The sequence below is a fragment of the Arachis hypogaea genome, chromosome 9 (genome assembly GCF_003086295.3).
Source record: "Arachis hypogaea cultivar Tifrunner chromosome 9, arahy.Tifrunner.gnm2.J5K5, whole genome shotgun sequence".
Taxonomy (NCBI): Eukaryota; Viridiplantae; Streptophyta; class Magnoliopsida; order Fabales; family Fabaceae; genus Arachis; species Arachis hypogaea.
Window position 1 is genome coordinate 20406163 of NC_092044.1, and position 20026 is coordinate 20426188.

The window sequence follows — 20026 nt, forward strand, 5'->3', positions numbered from 1 at the left end:
CGTATCCCGTTAAATATAAACAATTAAAAATTCAGGATAATATGTTTTCAAACTGTTGTTCAAGTATAGAGCTTTTCCAAGTTATACAAGAACTCAATTAGAACATGGGTCATACTTTCGTTCCACCCAAATTCATAAAATCAAGAGCAAAAACAATTATTGAAATATAAATCAAAACATGAATTAAATTAGAAAAAGCAATAAAATCAATCCATACAAATAGACAGAGCTCCTAACCTTAACAATGGAAGTTTAGTTGCTCATGGAATGCGGAATATAAATTTGTATAGAATTCCCTAATGGAATCCCCCTAATGGAATCCTACCTAATAGAAGAGAAGTCTCCCCTTTTTATAACTAATCCTAATTAATTTAAAATCTAATATTTAAAATTAAGATAATATCTTTTCCTATTTTAAAATCAAATTTGAATTTAAATCAGAATTAACTAACTACTTCGTGTCTTGTAACGTGGGGACCACTTGGCTTTACTGGATCCGCGCCTAACTTGGGTGCTAAAATGGGGCCCAGAAATCACCCCCAGCGTTTTTTGCGTTTTCTGCACGTGGCGCATGTCACGCGTACGTGTTGGTCACGCGTACGCGTCGCTGAGCAAATCTTCAAATCACGCGTACGCATCAGTCACGCGCACGCATCACCATGGATATCTCCAAATCACGTGCACGCGTCAGGCACGCGTGCGCGTCGCTCCTCGCAGCCATCTCCTTTGATTCTTGTGCTAGAGAAACTCCATCAAATTCAGCCGAATGCTACCTAAAATAAATAGTATTGCACAAAACTCAAAATAGCATCTATAGTGGCTAAAATATACTTCATTCTTGATTAAACTCAACAAATTAGATGCAAATTCACTAGGAAAAGATAGGAAAGATGCTCACGCATCACAACACCAAACTTAAACTGTTGCTTGTCCTCAAGCAACCAAAACTAATATAAGCTTAGGATGTGAATTTGCATGAGAATGAGAGTTCGATTAAGCACATGTCTCTTCTTATAGTGGGGTTTACAACTGCAATCCTGAATAGTTTTGGCATTTCACTTTATCCTTTGAAGTTCATAATGATTGGCATCCATAGAAACTCAGAATTCAGATAGTGTTATTGATTTTCCTAGTTTAATATGTTGATTCTTGAACACAGCTACTTTATGAGTCTTGGCCGTGTCCCTAAGCATTTTGTTTTCCAGTATTACCACTGGATACATAAATGCCACAGACACATAACTGGGTGAACCTTTTCAGATTGTGACTCAGCTTTGCTAGAGTCCTCAGTTAGAGGTGCCCAGAGTTCTTAAGCACACTCTTTTTGCTTTGGATCACGACTTTAACCGCTCAGTCTCAAGCTTTTCACTTGACACCTTCACGCTACAAGTACATAGTTAAGGACATCTTGATTTAGCCGCTTAGGCCAAGATTTTATTCCTTTGGGCCCTCTTATCCATTAGTGCTCAAAGCCTTGGATCCTTGTTACCCTTTGCCTTTTAGTTTAAAGGGTTATTGGCTTTTTCTGCTTGCTTTTTTCTTTTTTTCTTTTTTTATTTAATTTTTTTTCGCAAGCTTTGTGTTTTTCACTGCTTTTTCTTGCTTCAAGAATCAATTTTATGATTTTTCAGATTATCAATAACATTTCTCTTCTTTCATCATTCTTTCAAGAACCAACAATTTTAACATTCATAAACTTCACTATAAAAAATATGCACTGTTCATGTCATGCATTCAGAATTACAGAAAATACCACCACATTTAAGTAAATAAGACTACTTTTAAAATTAACTCAATTTCTCATGCAATACATCACTTCTGTATTTTTTATTTGAATTCAAGCTCAGTGAGTAATACATGAGACATCTTTTCAGAATTAAAGCAATTAAGGGAAAACTAAACTAGACCTAGGATTCTCACTAATAAAGGATCATGCAACAAACAACACAAAATAGTAGAAAACTGGAACATAACATAGAAAAAGAGGGGAGGAATAAAAAATATGAAAGGAGCTCAACCACCTTAGTTATCCTAGTGGTCGCTTTATTCTTCATGTTGTGCTCCTCCGTGAAGATGATTCGCCTCCCTTTTGGTGCCATAGGAATAAACAGAAAACCCGTAAGCGAAGCGTCAACACCAAACTTAAAGGTTTGCTTGTCCTCAAGCAAAGAAGAACTGAGAACAAAAAGAAACAATTATTAAAATTAAAGAAGAATAAAAGGATAAAAGAACAAGAGATAATAAGGATTGGGAGAGAGAGAAAGAAAATTAAAAACTGGGTGGCGAACTAGTGGTACGCGTGCAGCACGCGTACGCGTGGGTTGCGAAATTTTCTTAATGACGCGTAAGCGTCAGGCACGCGTCCGCGTGCCCTGGGTTTTGTGCGATTCGTGCGAAGCCAGCCGCGCGCACGTACAACTCTCTGTTCGGGTGGCTTGGGAACTATTATTTTTCATACGACGCGTGCGCGTCATGCACGCGCCCGTGTGGATGGCCATTTGGTCAAATGACGCGCACACATCAGGGACACGTACGCGTGGTGAATTTTGTGCGTCTAGCACACTTCCAGCCCCAAACCAGCACAAGTCTCTTTCCAAACACATATTTACGCCATTTTTCCAGGTCACGCGTTCGCGTCAGCATGGAGTGCCAAAATCACCAATGACGCGCATGCGTGGGGTACGCGTATGCGTGGGCTTGTTTGTGCGAAAGGCATTATTCCTGCGCCACTCCCGCGCAACTCTCTATTAAATTTTATTTTTCACGCACATGCATATGACGTGTACGCGTCATGTTCTCTTCTTCTCTTTTTTTTTCCGGTTCTTGTTCTAAAATAGCTGCGTGATCAGAAAATTAGTAAGAACTCAATAAAAATCAAATAAGTAAGAAAACTACTACTACGAAAAACAACTAAGAATGAAAGGAACGATCATACCACGGTGGGTTGTCTCCCACCAAGCACTTTTAGTTAAAGTCTTTAAGTTGGACATGTGGTGAGCTCCTTGTCATGGTGGCTTGTGCTTGTACTGATCCAGGAATTTCCACCGATGTTTGTAATTCCAATGGCTACCGGGATCCCAAACTAGGCGCATAACGCCTTTGAGCAAGTTGAAGCAAGTGACAAGGACCCAAGAGTGTTGATTGTGGGAATGAATCCCAGGGTCCCAAACTTTACTTTTACATCCGTCTTCTTGTGGATCACCATTGTTCCCACCGGGTGGCAAGTAATCTGAATTCTCATAGAGACATCCAAACAACCTTCTAGACCCATTCAATTTAGCTCTACACCAATCCTTGCACTTCAATTTGGAGCATGCAACCATATTGAACCTTGCTTGACAACTCTTGCCACTAACCATCTACCTCTTACTCTTAATGCCACAAAGAGCTCTAAGTTGACCATCCGTCTCCAGTAGCCCATATTCAAGTGGAAAAGTAAAGGTTAAGGATAGAAATTTTACCCACTTGAATGTTGTATTGGATGGTGATGGCTTTGGAAGAGGTCTTGCAAGCTCCACTCCCTTGTGTTCTTCTTTGAATTCATCTACCTCTTTGCAAGCTTCCTCAATTTCAACTTCTTCCTCTTGGTAGCTTTCTTCTAATTCAATCTCTTCTTCATTGTTTACCAAGGGAATGAGAGGTTGTGCATCTTCCTTCTTTGTGGGTGCATCTTCCTCCTTTGTTTTAGCATCTTCCTTTTCTTCCATGTGTGAGGATGAAAAATTCTCTAATTTACTGGAGTATAAACTCCTTTGATTGGTTTTCTCATTTTCTTCCATATGATCTTACATTGTATCTCTTGGAAAGGAATTTGCTTGTTCCCCTTCTTGGTTCTTGATCATCGTCTGCACATAATTCTCTACATTTTTGACACTCGTCTTTATATCATGTAGGAATTCTTTCATGAGGAGCTCAAGATCTGATGGTATTTGAGATGAATAAGGAGATTGTGGCTCTTGATATGCATAAGAAGGAGGTGATGGTTCTTGATATGAATAGGGAGATGGTGGCTCTTGGTATGGGTAGAAAGATGATTGTTCTTGATATGAATAGAAAGATGATGGTTCTTGATATGAATATTGAGATGGTGGTTCTTGATATGAATATGAAGGTGGTGTCTCTAGATAGTTGGAACATGGAGCATTGAAGTTTCTTTGGTTTTGACTTTGCCAACCAAAATTTGGATAGTTTCTCCATCCACTATAATATGAATCACTACTTGGGTGTGAGCAGTAACCCATGTGATCTCTCTCCATTATTTTTCCTTAGCACAAAACACCAAAAAGAATTAAACGCACCATGTGGTAAATAGGAAAGCAAAGAAGACAGAACAGAAATATTATTATTTTTTTTGAAAAGGAAAAAAAATAAAAATTCAAAAATAAATGAAAAGAAGTGAACTATAAATTCAAAAATTAAACGAATAAAGATACTAGGATTTTTTAAAAAAATATTTTTTAAAGAAAAATTACTACGGAGACACCAAACTTAATTTCAAAAGTTAAGAGGAAAAAAATTTTAAATAAAATAAATTAAAATAAATAAATATATTTTTTTTGAATTTTTTTTAAAATAGATTTTAATAAAATTAAAAATAAAACGCCTAATCTAAACAATCAAATAACTAATAGTTGTTAATCACAGTCAATCCCCGGCAACGGCGCCAAAAACATGGTGCGGTGTTTTTATACCCACAAACTAACGGGTAAGTGCACCGGGTTGTACCAAGTAATACCTTACGTGAGTAAGGGTCGATCCCACGAGGATTGATGGATTAAGCAACAATAGTATTTGATAGGCTTAGTTAGACAAGCAGAAAATAGTGTTTAGATGTTCAAAAAGCATTAAAGAGTAAAGAAGAGTTTGAAGAGACAGGTGAATAAGTGAATAAATTGGGAATAAAATATGGAGAAGATAGTTAAGGTTTCAGAGTTATCTATTTTTTCGGATTAACTTTTCTTACTAACTATTTTAATCATGTATGATTTAATTCATGGCAAACTATATGTGACTAGACCCTAATTCCTTAGACCTTCCTAGTCTCCTCTAAAATTCATTAGCAGCCAATTCCTTGGTTAATTAATTTTAATTAGAAAGTGATGATCAAATTCCAGTTTATATGCTACAAAAATCCTAATTATCCAAAAATAAGGGGATTATATGTCACGTATCCCATTAAATACAAACAATTAGAAATTCAGGATAATATGTTTTCAAGCTGTTGTTCAAGTATAGAGCTTTTCCAAGTTATAGAAGAACTCAATTAGAACATGGGTCATACTTTCGTTCCACCCAAATTCATAAAATCAAGAGCGAAAACAATTATGAAATATAAATCAAAACATGAATTAAATTAGAAAAAGCAATAGAATCAATCCATACAAATAGACAGAGCTCCTAACCTTAACAATGGAGGTTTAGTTGCTCATGGAATGCGGAATGTAAATTTGTATAGAATTCCCTAATGGAATCCCCCTAATGGAATCCTACCTAATAGAAGAGAAGTCTCCCCTTTTTATAACTAATCCTAATTAATTTAAAATCTAATATTTAAAATTAAGATAATATCTATTTTAAAATCAAATTTGAATTTAAATAAGAATAAACTAACTACTCGCGTCTTGTAACGTGGGGACCACTTGGCTTTACTGGATCTGCGCCTAACTTGGGTGCTAAAATGGGGCCCAGAAATCACCCCAACGTTTTCTGCATTTTCTGCACGTGGCGCATGTCACGCGTACGCGTCAGTCATGTGTACGCGTCGATGGTCTTTTCTGCGAGTCACGCAGACGCGTCGGTCACGCGTACGCGTCGCTGAACAAATCTTCAAATCACGCGTACGCGTCAGTCACGCACACGCGTCGCCATGGATATCTACAAATCACGCGCACGCATCAGGCACGCGTGCGCGTCGCTCCTCGCAGCCATCTCCTTTGACTCTTGTGCTACAGAAACTCCATCAAATCCAGCCGAATGCTACCTAAAATAAATAGTATTGCACAAAACTCAAAATAGCATCCATAGTGGCTAAAATATAATTAATTCTTGATTAAACTCAACAAATTAGATGCAAATTTACTAGGAAAAGATAGGAAAGATGCTCACGCATCACCTAGCCATAGTAAAAGCTGTGATTGATGTTGACAGAGGAGAGTTGGTCCTTCAAGTTAATGAGGACTACCTTGTGTTTAAGGCTCAAGGATTTCCTTCTGTACACATGGAGAAGAAGCATGAAAAGCCTCTCTCAACACAGAGTCAAACAGAGCCCCCACATTCAAACTCTAAGTTTGGTGTTGGGAGGCTCCAACCACGCTCTGAATATCTGTGAAGCTCCATGAGAGCTCACTGTCAAGCTATTAACATTAAAGAAGCGCTTATTGGGAGGCAACCCAATTTTTATTTTCCAACTTCCATTGTTATTTTATGTTTTCTTTAGGTTGATGATCATGTGGAGTTACAAAAACAACTACAAAAATCAAAAGCAAACTCAAAAACAGCATTAAAAATAGCACACCCTAGAGGAGGAGCTTACTGGCGTTTAAACGCCAGTAAGGGCACCAGACTGGCATTTAACGCCAGAAAAGGGCACCAAGTTGGCGTTCAACACCAGAAAGGAAAGAAAAGCTGGCGTTAAACGCCAGAAATAGGCAGCAACCTGGCGTTTAACACCAGGATTGGCACTAGGAAGGTGTTTACACGCCAAAATGGTGCAGGGATGAGAAATTCTTGACAACTCAGGATCTATGGACCCCACAGGATCCCCACCTACCTCAACTCACTCTTTCTCTTCTTCACACCTCCCCATACCACCCTTCCCCAAATACCCCTCACCAATCACCTCCATCTCTCTTCCCCATCACCTATTCACCGCTCACATCCACCCACTCTTCCCCAAAAATCCCACCTACCCCACCTTTCAAAATTCAAAAACTTTCCCTTCCAAACCCAACCCTCACACACGAACCCTACCCCTCTCTCCACTCCTATATAAACCCCTAATCCCTGCTTTATTTTCACACATCATAAACACTTCTTTCCCTTCTTGGCCGAACCACTCACACCTCTCCATCTCCTCCATTTCTTCTTTTTCTCCGTCCCTTTTTTCTTCTTTTGCTTGAGGACGAGCAAACATTTTAAGTTTGGTGTGGAAAAAGCGTTGCTTTTTGTTTTTCATAACCATTTATGGCACCTAAAGCCGGAGAAACCTCTAGAAAGAGGAAAGGGAAGGCAAAATCTTCCACCTTTGAGTCATGGGAGATGGAGAGATTCATCTCAAAGGTCCATCAAGACCACTTCTATGAAGTTGTGGCCAAGAAGAAGGTGATCCCTAAGGTCCCTTTCATGCTCAAAAGGAAAGAGTATCCGGAGATCCGACTTGAGATCCGAAGAAGAGGTTGGGAAGTTCTCACCAAACCCATTCAACAAGTCAGAATCTTAATGGTTCAAGATTTCTATGCTAACGCATGGATCACCAAGAACCATGATCAAAGTATGAACCCAAACCCAAAGAATTGGCTCACAATGGTTCGGGGAAAATACTTAGATTTCAGTCCGAAAAATGTAAGGTTGGCATTCAACTTGCCTATGATGCAAGGAGATGCACGCCCCTACACTAGAAGGGTCAACTTTGATCAAAGGTTGGACCAAGTCCTCATGGACATATGTGTGGAAGGAGCTCAGTGGAAAAGAGACTCCAAAGGCAAGCCGGTTCAATTGAGAAGGCATGACCTTAAACCCGTGGCTAGAGGATGGCTAGAGTTCATCCAACGCTCTATTATTCCTACTAGCAACCAGTCCGAAGTAACTGTGGATCGGGCTATCATGATCCATAGTATCATGATTAGAGAGGAAGTGGAAGTTCATGAGATCATACCTCTAGAACTATACAAGGTTGCTGACAAACCTTCTACCTTGGCAAGGTTAGCCTTCCCTCATCTCATTTGTCACCTATACAGTTTAGCTGAAATTGTCATAGAGGAAGACATCCTCATTGAAGAGGACAAGCCCATCACTAAAAAGATGATGGAGCAAATAAGAGAGCCCACTCATGGACCTCAACAAGAGCATGAGGAAGTTTCTCATCAAGAAATCCCTGAGATGCCTCAAGGGATGCATTTTCCTCCACACAACTATTGGGAGCAACTCAACACCTCTTTGGGAGATTTGAGTTCCAACATGGAGCAACTAAGGATGGAGCACCAAGAGCACTCCATTATTCTCCATGAAATTAGAGAGGATCAAATAGCCATGAGGGAAGAGCAACAAAGGCAAGGAAGAGACATAAAGGAGCTCGGGCATTCCATTGGATCTTCAAGAGGAAGAACTAGCCGCCATCACTAAGGTGGACCCGTTCTTTAATTTCCTTGTTCTTATCTTTTTGTTTTTCGATTTTTATGCTTTATCTATGTTTGTGTCTTCATTACATGATCATTAGTGTCTAGTATCTATGTCTTAAAGCTATGAATAATTCCATGAATCCTCCACCTCTCTTAAATAAAAAATGTGCCTAATTACAAAAGAACAAGAAGTACTTGAATTTCAAATTTTATCTTGAAATTAGTTTAATTATTTTGATGTGGTGGCAATACTTTTTGTTTTCTGAATAAATGCTTGAACAGTGCATATTTTTTATAGTGAAGTTTATGAATGTTAAAATTGTTGGCTCTTGAAAGAATGATGAACAAAGAAAAATATTATTGATAATATGAAAAATCATGAAATTGATTCTTGAAGCAAGAAAAAGCAGTGAAAAAGAAAAAAGTAGCAAAAAAAATGGCAAAATAAAAAAAAGAAAAAGCAAGTAGAAAAAGCCAATAGCCCTTTAAACCAAAAGGTAAGGGTAAAAGGGATCCAAGGCTTTGAGCATCAGTGGATAGGAGGGTCCAAAGGAATAAAATCCTGGCCTAAGCAGCTAAATCAAGCTGTCTCTAACCATGTGCTTGTGTCATGAAGGTCCAAGTGAAAAGCTTGAGACTAAGTGGTTAAAGTCATGATCCAAAGCAAAAGAGTGTGCTTAAGAACTCTGGACACCTCTAACTAGGGACTTTAGCAAAGCTGAGTCACAATCTGAAAAGGTTTACCTAGTTATGTGTCTGTGACATTTATGTATCCGGTGGTAATACTGGAAAACAAAGTGCTTAGGGTCACGGCCAAGACTCATAAAGTAGCTGTGTTCAAGAATCAACATACTGAACTAAGAGAATCAATAACACTATCTAAAATTCTGAGTTCCTATAGATGCCAATCATTCTGAATTTCAAAGGTTAAAGTGAGATGCCAAAACTGTTCAGAAGCAAAAAGCTACTAGCTCCGCTCATCTAATTGGGACTAAGTTTCATTAATATTGTGGAATTCATTGTATATTCTCTTCTTTTTATTCTATTTTGTTTTTAGTTGCTTGGGGACAAGCAACAATTTAAGTTTGGTGTTGTGATGAGTGGATAATTTATATGCTTTTTGGCATTATTTTTAGGTAGTTTTTAGTATGATTTAGTTAGTTTTTAGTATATAATTATTAGTTTTTATGAAAAAATCACATTTTTTGGACTTTACAATGAGTTTGTGTGTTTTTCTGTGATTTCAGGTATTTTCTGGCTGAAATTGAGGGACCTGAGCAAAAATCTAATTCAGATGCTGAAAAAGGACTGGAGATGCTGTTGGATTCTGACCTTCCTGCACTCGAAGTGAATTTTCTGGAGCTACAAAAGTCTAATTGGCACACTCTCAATTGCGTTGGAAAGTAGACATCTTGGGCTTTCCAGAAATGTGTAATAGTTCATACTTTGCTCGAGATTTGATGGCTCAAACTGGCGTTTCAAGTCAGCATAAAAATTCTGGCGTAAAACGTCCAAACTGGCATAAAAGCTGGAGTTAAACGCCCAAACTGGCACCGGAGCTGGCGTTTAACTCCAAGAGAAGCCTATGCATGTGAAAGCTTCAATGCTCAGCCCAAGCACACACCAAGTGGGTCCCGGAAGTGGATTTCTACATCATTTACTTATTTCTGTAAACCCTAGGTTACTAATTGGCTTTAAATAGGACCTTTTACTATTGTATTTTCATCTTTTTGATCATCTGTGATCTTTTGATCATCTTTGATCTTGGGATCAGGTCTTTGAACCCTTTTTCATTTGTTTCATGCTATTTGGGAGGCATGGCTGAGACCTTGTTCTTATGTATTTTCAACGGTAGAGTTTTTACACACCATAGATTAAGGTGTGGAGCTCTGCTATTCCTCGTGAATTAATGCAAAGTACTATTGTTCTTCTATCCAATTCACGCTTATTCTTGTTTTAAGATATTCACTCGTACTTTAACCTGATGGATGTGATGATCCATGACACTCATCACCATCCTCCCTTATGAACGCGTGCCTGACAACCACCTCCGTTCTATCTGCAAGAGCTTGAGTGTGTATCTCTTGGCCTCCTGGTTCACGACACATGGTTGCCTCTCCTGACAACAGAGCTTCCATTTCGTGCGATCAGTCTTCGTGGTATAAGCTAGAATCAAATGGGCAGCATTCTTGAGATCCGAAAAGTCTAAACCTTGTCTGTGGTATTCCGAGTAGGATCTGGGATGGGATGACTGTGACGAGCTTCAAACTTGCGACTGTGGGGCACAGTGACAGTGCGCAAAAGGATCAATGGATCTTATTCCGACACGATCGAGAACCGACAGCTGATTAGCCATGCGGGAAACCGTAAAGGACCTTTTTCACTAAGAGGATGGATGGTAGCCATTGATAACGATGATCCACCTACATACAGCTTGCCATGGAAAGGAGTATAAATGATTGGATGAAGGCAATAGGAAAGCAGAGGCTCAGAGGGAACAAAGCATCTTCATACGCTTATCTGAAATTCTCACCAATGAATTGCATAAGTATTTCTATCCTATTTTATGTTTTATTTATCTTTTAGTTATCAAAACCCCATAATCATTTGAATCTGCCTGACTTAGATTTATAAGATGACCATAGCTTGCTTCAAGCCGACAATCTCCATGGGATCGACCCTTACTCACGTAAGGTATTACTTGGACAACCCAGTGCACTTGCTGGTCAGCTGCACGAAGTTGTGTATCACAATTTCGTGTACCAATCACTTTATTGATCAATGTCATCACAGCAAACATTTATAGGATGAAGAAAGGATTTTGGTTTCTCTTATAGCAAACTTTGAAAGCAAAAGTTTAAGTTCATTAAAATATTTAAGTTTGTACTTTATCTAAAGGTCTTAAACCGATGATATTTTATGTAGTGCTTTAATTTAGAAGATATTTTAAAATTTATATTAGATTATAATTATGTTTTAGAGTGTTTATTTATAATTTATTTATTATTTTAATATAAAACGGTTTTTTCGGTTAGATCACTATTGAACCGATTGAACCACTAAATCAGTAAACCAGTAATTAAAATGGTTTGATGACCGGTTCGGTTTTCAGAACCTTGATGTTTTTATTTTGTGACTTAGTTATTTCTAGATTGTGACTGCTCTGTTTTTGTTGTCATTTGAATGCTGAAAATAGACTGCTTCTGCCTGGGTTGCGAAAATTAAAGCTTTTATTCTAGGATTTTTAATGGTGTTGTGTTTGGAATATGAAGGATGAGCTTAAGAAGAAGTGTGCTAGAAACTATGATGTTAAGGACTCCAACACTGCGTTTATGTTCAAGTTTCACACCCATTTCGGAGGGGACAAATTCACTAGTTTTAGTTTGATTTATAACTGTTGAGAATGCTAAGAAGTATGAGTCTAAGTACAGACTTATAAGATAACTCCATTTTTTGTTCTTCGGATGTGGTTTTTGTTCATAAGTATAATTGCTATGGAATGAGAAACACTTTCATCCAATTAAAATGTATCTCTTTTAGTCTTTGTAAATTGTAAGACTGGTATGTTAGTGCATACTAATTTTAATCGTTGTTGGATGAACTCTGTATAATAATATAGTACTTCTTCAATTCTTGTCAGTGCTATTTTTAACATAATAATAATATGTGTACTCCTTCATATTTGGAGTTTATATATATTTTTAAAGATCTTTAAGATTTTAGTTGATGATAATTTATGTATTTTTTAAATTTAGAAGATATTTTAAAGTTCATATTACTATAATTATGTTTTAAAGAATTTATTTATAATTTATTTATTATTTTATTATAAACGGTTTTTTTGGTTGGATTACGGTTGAACTGGTTAAATCAATAAACTAGTAAATCAATGACTAGAATGGTTTGATGATCGGTTCGGTTTTCGGAATTTTGGAAAAAAACACCCGGCAAGAAATCGGTCTTGGGGTTTATATTCCTAAAACGACGTGGTTTTTTAACTTTTGTCTTTTTTTCTAAATAAAAAACAGTGTCTCTCAGCTTCTCTAAACCAGTTAACCCTAAAGGCCTACCCAGTTCCGCGATTCATCAACCATCGTCAACACTCATCAGCCAGCCACCACCAGCTGCAGTAGGCAGCAGCTCTTACCATCGCTGAACTCCTCTCCTCGGTCAGAGCTCACCGTCGCCGCCGGAATTGTGACTGACAGAGGGTGCCATCGCCGAACGTCTCTGCCACTCACCCTCTTCTCCTCGCCGTGGAATCTCTGCTCAGAGCTCTTCTCGTCGCCGTCGCGAACTGTTCCTGATCGGCTGTCGTCTCCTCGCCATAACGAGCTCTGTTCCCGGCGTCTCTCTCTTCAAGCTCTCTCTCTATCTCTACGAGGCCACTGTCAGCGCCGTGTTCCTCCGAGCTCACTCTGTCACCGCCGTTCCTCCCTCGGCGTCTCACCGGTAGGCCACTTCTTCTTCAGTTTCATCTTTATTTTCTAGTTAATTTTTAAGATTCTGAGCTGAGTTTGTGTTCTGAAATTGGATTCTGAAATAATTTGATTCAGATTGTTTAGGGTTTGGAATCTTTGCTGATGTGAATTCTCGAGTAAAAGCAATAAAAATTTTCCATTTTGGGATATGCTTGAATGGCTTTATTCTTTGTGAATTCTCGAGTAAAAGCAAAAGATAAGGCTAATCAATTATTTTTTATGAGCACGAAGTAGATGTTAAAAAATTGGTTAGTTTCATTCACAATTTGAAAGCAATAATGTTATATATTAGTGTGCTTTTTTAAGTCTACATTTTTTTTAATGAGAAATTTCAACTTTTGGACTAAGAATGCGCTGATGGAGAAATTGGAATTGAAACCGGCAAAGGTGAGGTGCTAGGTATGCGTCCCCGAATCCCCATTAATCCATTTACCCCAATTGTTCTTCTTCGTGCTTGGTTGCTTGCTGCTCACTTCGTCACCCGCTACCACCACCCTCCTCTGCCCTTTGCCATCTTCACTGCTTCGTGCTGCTTGCTGCTCACCCACCACCACCACTACGACCACGACCACGACGCAGCCACTCTTCCTCACAGCCTCAGTGCCTCTGTCCTCTTCCATCCGCTTCTTCGCCGTGCTTACCCACTACCGCACCCCATTCTTCTATTCACTTACCTTCCAATACCCACTACTCAAAATCCCTAATCTTCTCCCAAAATCCCCAGCGACTCCCTCTGTTACACACACTCCCTCCCTCCCTCTACGCATTTGAACCTCTTTCTCAAGCATTCAAACGACGGCAACTACTTTCTCCAGCATTACTCCCATCCTTTCACTGCGGCTGCTGTGCTCTCTACTCCCCCAGTCTCGGTAGCTGCCTCTATTTCTTATTCGTTGATTACTGATTATTGATGACTCAATCTATTAACAATATGGATTAGTTCAGTTTTTTTTTTTAAATTTGTTTGTTCATCGATCTATTTTATTAGATTAGTTCTGGTTTTGCCTCTTTATGAGATGAAAATACGGTGTGTGATTGAACTGATTAAATTAAACGGTAGCTCTTTAATCTTTGTGCTTTGTTCTGCCCAAATAGAACCTTAATTTTCTTGTTTGTGATTAAACCTTGTTAGTAATAATGAACTAATTAACATTCTGGAGTCTTAATTTGTTCTGTTTTGCTTGTCTTTTGAGTCTAACTAAAAGACAAATGGAAGGAGGAAGGCCTTAGTCTGCTTCTGTTTTGCTTGTCATTTAGGTTCACTGATCCATCTTCATTAGACATAATGTAATGTTATTGATTTATCTTTTGATCCTTTTTGTATCTTGGACATACAACATTTAAAATTCCTAACAACTTGTAATATGTGCATGCATCTTTATAGGCTATTTCCCTTGAAATTGCCTGCTTTCCTTTGATCAGCTGTTATACTAAATCTGGACCTTGATAACATAACTCAGAATTGTCATTATATGAAGAAAATTGTCAGGTCTTATAGTTGTGGCCCGAAAATGATAAGATTTCGTCAGGTTTAAGGCCGGGTTTTGTTCTCAAAAAATTAATCCGGTTAATATTTGCTGTTGGGTCTGGGTCAGAACAAACCCGGTTTTCACCCAGTTCATGGACAGCCTTACTGGCTTCTACCTATGGTGGTTGCTGCATATTTGTTGATCCATTAGACCATAATAAGGGTAGGGTAGGGCAAGAGTAGGGCAAGAGTAAAGACATAAATGAACCAAACAATTTAAAGCAAGGGTAGGGCAAGAGTGAAGACATAAATGAACCAAGCAATTTAAAAGAAGAAAATATTATTATAAGAAGCTGCCAAAATTGATTATATCATTGTTGATAGGAGCTAACAGCAAGTCCAAGAACACTATTTTAGGGACCAACATTACTGTAATACTCTGAGCATTGGAAATGAGAGAAGAAAAATAGTAGTCCTGTTAATTTTAGTTTCCTTGATCAATATGCTTGGGCTTGGCTGAGAATTATTGTTGATAACATCATTTAAAGTAAAAGTTATATTGTATTATCTGCTCTTAAGGTATGATTTGCTTTATTAAGTAACTGTATCCTATGACTATCTTAATTCTTCTTAAGTGTGAAAATTTTATGCCTACTTTTTTTTTTTCCAGATTTATGTTGGGTAGCCTCTGATAAAAGTGTACTTGTCTAATGGATGAGAAAGTTAAGAAGTCAAAGACTGAAGAAATCTATTTGGAGCCAAATGACAGGAAGAAGGATAAGCACATGAAGAAAAAGAAAAAACACCAAAATGATAAAGCACTCAATTCAGATAAAATTCTTGAGGGAAATTGTATTGATGATGATGCTGAGAGACAGGCTTGTTCCAATGATAAATTTACGAGGAATAAGGAAGAGGATGGGAACATTAGTAAGAAGTTGAAGAAAAAAAGGATAAAGGACACTGAAGTGTTACATAATGCAATTGTTGATGATAAAATATTGCAGGTAATGGATGACAACCAAAAAAGCAAGAGGAAGAAGAGAAACATTTGCAGTGATTCATTAACTGCAATCCAAGAAATAGGTTCTTCAAAACCAAACAAAAGAGGGAAAGTTGTTGGGGATTACGAATTCAAGGACCATGAGGGTGATCCTCCTTTGGCCAGAATCAGCACTGGAGATGCTAATGCACATTCACTTGTCAATGAAGTTGATGATCAAGGTAAGAAGACGGAGAAGAATAAGAAGGAACTGAGAGAAAAGGGTGATTATTTTGTCGTTCCTAGTGACCGGCAAGACAAAGAGACAGAGAAGGTAATTATTAATAAAGTGAAATGGATTGAAGAAGAAGACTGCAAAACCAATAAAGGTGAAGATCGTCAAGGCAAGAAGATGAAGAAGAAGAAGAAACTGAGAAATAAAAACAAAAGTAAGTTTGAAAGCACTGAAGATGATCAAAATTGTGCTGAAGCCAATGAAGGTGATGACAATAACCAAGGCAGGCAAAGGAAGAAGAAATTGAGCAATAAACGAAAAAGTAAGGATAAAAGTGAGTTTAAAAGCAGCAAAGATGATCAACATTGTGCCAATGACAATGAAGGTGATGATGATAACCTGGGCAAGAAGATGAAGGGTAAACAGAGTGAAGAAAGCAAAAGTAATGAGAGCAATGAAGTTAATGATCAAGGAAAGAAGACGAAGATAAACAAGAAAACTAAGGAAGGCACCACATCCAAACGCAAACGAGTAACATTTTCTGATCAGGTGGAGGTCTGTGGTGATGGCTTAATACGGGGGCAAAGGTATACGAATGAAGAAGATGAAAAAATTAAACAGGCTGTTTTCGACTATATAGAGACTCACCAATTGGGGGATGAAGGTCTTGATATGGTTCTTAATACTAGATATCACCCTCAACTTAAAAATTGTTGGAAGGAAATTGGAGTAGCCTTGCCCCATAGGCCTTACATGAGTGTATATTATCGTGCTCACATTTTGTTTACAAGGGATGAGAAACACACTTGGACAGCTGAAGAGATAGAGTTTTTAAAGAAGACAGTCGAACAACATGGATCTGATTTTAAATCAATAGCCGAGGCAATGGGTAAAAATCGACTTCATGTAAAGGATCAATGGCGTAGAATAAAAATGACCAGAAAGAGAGGAGCATGGTCTCAGGAGGAGTATCAAAAGGTATTTGATTTGGTAAGTGTTGACCTACGTGCAAGGGCTTTAGAAGACACTAGGAATAAAAAGCATGGTATGTTGCGAGATAATATTGGTTGGGAGGCAATTAGTGACAAATTGGGAACTAGATGGAATGGAGGAATTTGCCAAAAGTGGTATTCTCAACTAACATCTCCTATGGTTGATCAAGGTATTTGGAGTGATACTGATGACTACCGCTTGGTAGATGCCTTATTTAGCTTGGATGCTTGCAGCATGGAGGAGGTAGACTGGGACAATTTGCTTGAGCAGAGGGATGGTGAGTTATGCAGAAAACGATGGAATCAAATGGTTCGATATATTGGAGAGCATGGGAGAAAGTCATTCAGTGAGCAGGTGGAAATTCTTGCAAAAAGATATTGCCCTGATTTATTGGAAGCAAGAGAAGCCTTTGATAGCAAACCTGTCATTTGTGGACGCTCTTGCGAAAATATATTACCCTGATTTATTGGAAGCAAGAGAAGCCTTTGATAGCTAAGCTGACGTTTGTGGACGTTGTTATTTTGTCAGGTGATCTTCCTGGGGTTAACTGACTTTTTCTAAAACTGAAATGTAATAGATGGCAGTTATAATGCTTTTGTGGGATCATTATAGCCTTTATTCTGCATATCAAGAGCTTTATTTTCTATTGGAGTGAATGATAGTATTGTTTTCTTGTGTAAAATATTTCTGCTCTTCTGAGAATCTTTCTTTTGATTAAAGAACATTGATGTATGTTTTGTTGCACTTTGAAATTCATCTGATGAGGGGGAAACCTCGAAAAAAAAAAAGAATGATTTTCTGCTTTCTGTAGCGAAAGCTGGAAGTCACTCGCATGATGAGAATAGTTGATTGCATTCTTTGATGATTGTTCAGAGCATATGCATTTTGGTAGATGTATGACTTAACAAGCATGCAAATTATTTTCATTAGAATGTGATTTTATGCTCAATCAGTGATGTTTAGTAAAAGTTATATGTTGAGTTTTGTTCAACTAGATATTGTTCTGCGAGAACCAAGAATAGGTTTCATCGTCATAGTGTTAAGAAATCTTTTAGGAAAGATTGAATGCTCCAATTACCATTTGACTATTACAACATTGCCTTCTGTTCAGTTCCTCCCACTCTTAAGAATCTTCAGCATCCAAGTTCCTTGAAAGTTCACCCCCTTTTTAGAAAATGTTTTAGGTCTGTCACTCCCTTATATGCTTTACAAATCATACTCACTCTTTTGTTATTCTATCTTGCTGTCTAATTTCTGCAGAATTCTGGTTTTCAAATTTGTTATTGCATTGACCTTCTTTGGTTAGTTGTTTGATACCTTTTTTCAGGTTTATGGTTTGAAACTTGTTGATCTTTGGTTCGCCTGATTTATTGAACCACGTTGTATTGTGCACTTGTTTCTATTTTCTATATTCTGCCGTATTGCAAGGTTTATACTGTGATGTGCAATGTTATTTAACTGTTAATGTAACAAAATCTTCAGCATTATTACGAAGTTGCTTTTCTAAAGCATAATGTTTCTTGATTAGGAACCAAAATTGCTGCCACAAGCAATGTTCATTGTTCTTCTTTCAGCCATGTGTATTTTTTGTTTATTTAATTTTAAAATTCAAGTAATTGAGTATATTGTCTTGCTGCTAAAGGGCATGCCTGGTGCTCTGTGAAAGTTACTATCTCGTCTCCCCATCTTCATGAAGAACTAGAAATTGCTTTTCGAGAGGGGAATAGGATTGAATTTAAGTGTTTAAAAATGTGATGAATTTAAATGTATAAATAATATTATGCTACTTATATATATAAGAAAGCACTGGTATAATTATACATTATTTCTCTCAACAAACCTCACCTACTGTATGAGATCGTGTTTGAAGATTATAAGATACTAGATTGTTCTCATGTCAGCCTGTCACATTTTCATTGTTTTCAGTTTATATTTCATTTATTTTAGAAATATCATTTTCTTAAAACATACATTCTCATTGTTTTGTTGTATTTTCAACAATAATTTAGAAAATATATAAAATCTCAGACTAGACAGGATATACATCATTGAAAGTAACAATCGAACTGAAGCGGTGGTGTCACTACTTGATTGTTCAGATAGTCAGATTTGGTAGTTGATGTCAACCATTAGGAGTCACCCTAATTCTTATTTAGAAAAAATTCTACAATCAAACAAAATAATTAGTCAAGGTCAACCAAGTTATTAATTTGTTTTATATTCCACACGCACCCTCTTTTACTTTTTTTTTCTTTGTATGCTGCTGCTTCTTCTTATATACATCATTCTTGCGCTGGTTACTTTTTTTTTTCTTCTTTTCTTCTTTTTTTTTCATTTTTTTCTTTTGTTATTGTTGTCGCTCTCACCACCATTACCATCTATTCTTCCTCATTTTTAATTTGAATTTTTTCTTTTTCTCCTCCACCTCTTTCATCTTCATCATCATCATTATCATCATTATTATCGATATTAACGTCATCGTTGTCTTCTTCTTATACGTAAATAATATTGTTCATTTTTTTTTATACTTGTTCTGCTTACTTTCACTACTTATCTACAAGTTTTTTCATTTTTTTTCTATCAAAATTTGTGAATATGCAAATAAAATCTTTATGAGATAAATTCTTAGCTTTATCATATTATTTAGTTGAAAATTTCAGTGTTAGAATAAAGATATTTAGGTGTTATTTTTTAAAAATTTATGTGTTATTTTATATGTTAGATATGTATCTTCTTATATGTAATTTTACTGTTCATTATTTTTCAAAATTTTTCGCTTGTTCTGCTTAATTTCGTTGCATTATGTACAAATTTTTTTTCACTTATTCTCTTTTTCTATTAAAATTTGCCAATTTGTAGCTCAAGTTTTCATGAAATAAGTTTAGTTCTATCACATTATTTAGTTGAAATTTCGGTATTAAAGTGAAGACATTTCGGTATTAGAATGAAGACATTTCGGTGTTATTTTTTAGAAATTTATGTGTTATTTTATATATCAGATACGTTATCTTTTTCTTATATGTAAATGACATTGTTCATTCTCTTTCAAATTTTTACACTTGTTCTGCTTAATTTCGCTGCGTTATATAGTAAATTTCTATGCTATTTTTGTTTCTAGCAAGAATTTAATCCAATAAGTGTGAACCTATATTCATCAACTAAATAAGATTGCAAAACAATATAGACTTGTTCATTCAAATCTAATATAAGAAATAATTCACCTAAAAGAAAAACTAAGAGCAACAGAAAAAAGAAAAAAAGAAGAATAAGAAGTAAACAGATTTCTGTGTTTTGTAGCAAAATTTAGGTGTCAAAATTAAATAATTTCTGTGTTATTGTTAAGAAATTTCGGTGTTATTTTTCTGGTAACTTTTGCAGATTCAAAATTTTTTTCTCTTTCTCCTTATGACATATTCTACTTCTTCTTTTTTTTTCAATATTTTTTTCTTATTTTCTTTTTATTTCATTTTCTCATAATTCTTCTTATTTTATTCTCTTAAAATGAATAAAATTAAGAAAAAGAAAAAAAAA

The 20026-nt window shown here is 36.7% G+C and overlaps 1 protein-coding gene across 2 annotated transcripts; it reads left to right on the forward strand.

The window, feature by feature from the left end:
* The first annotated feature begins 12326 nt into the window (after positions 1 to 12326).
* On the forward strand, positions 12327 to 17239 carry LOC112710646 (uncharacterized). Of its 2 annotated transcripts, XM_025762966.3 has the most exons (3): positions 12334 to 12788; positions 13166 to 13686; positions 14956 to 17239. In XM_025762966.3, the coding sequence occupies exon 3, from the start codon at positions 14996 to 14998 to the stop codon at positions 16955 to 16957; it is 1962 nt and encodes a 653-aa protein (XP_025618751.1). In that variant the 5' UTR covers positions 12334 to 12788; positions 13166 to 13686; positions 14956 to 14995; the 3' UTR covers positions 16958 to 17239. The 2 variants fall into 2 exon arrangements, with proteins under 2 accessions (XP_025618750.1, XP_025618751.1); XM_025762965.3 differs by lacking the exon at positions 13166 to 13686 and having other exon boundaries at positions 12327 to 12788.
* The last annotated feature ends 2787 nt before the right edge of the window (positions 17240 to 20026 follow it).

What these genes read in the sequence shown, in the direction of transcription:
- LOC112710646 (XM_025762965.3), top strand. Translation starts at nt 14,996, where the DNA reads ATGGATGAGAAAGTTAAGAAGTCAAAGACTGAAGAAATCTATTTGGAG.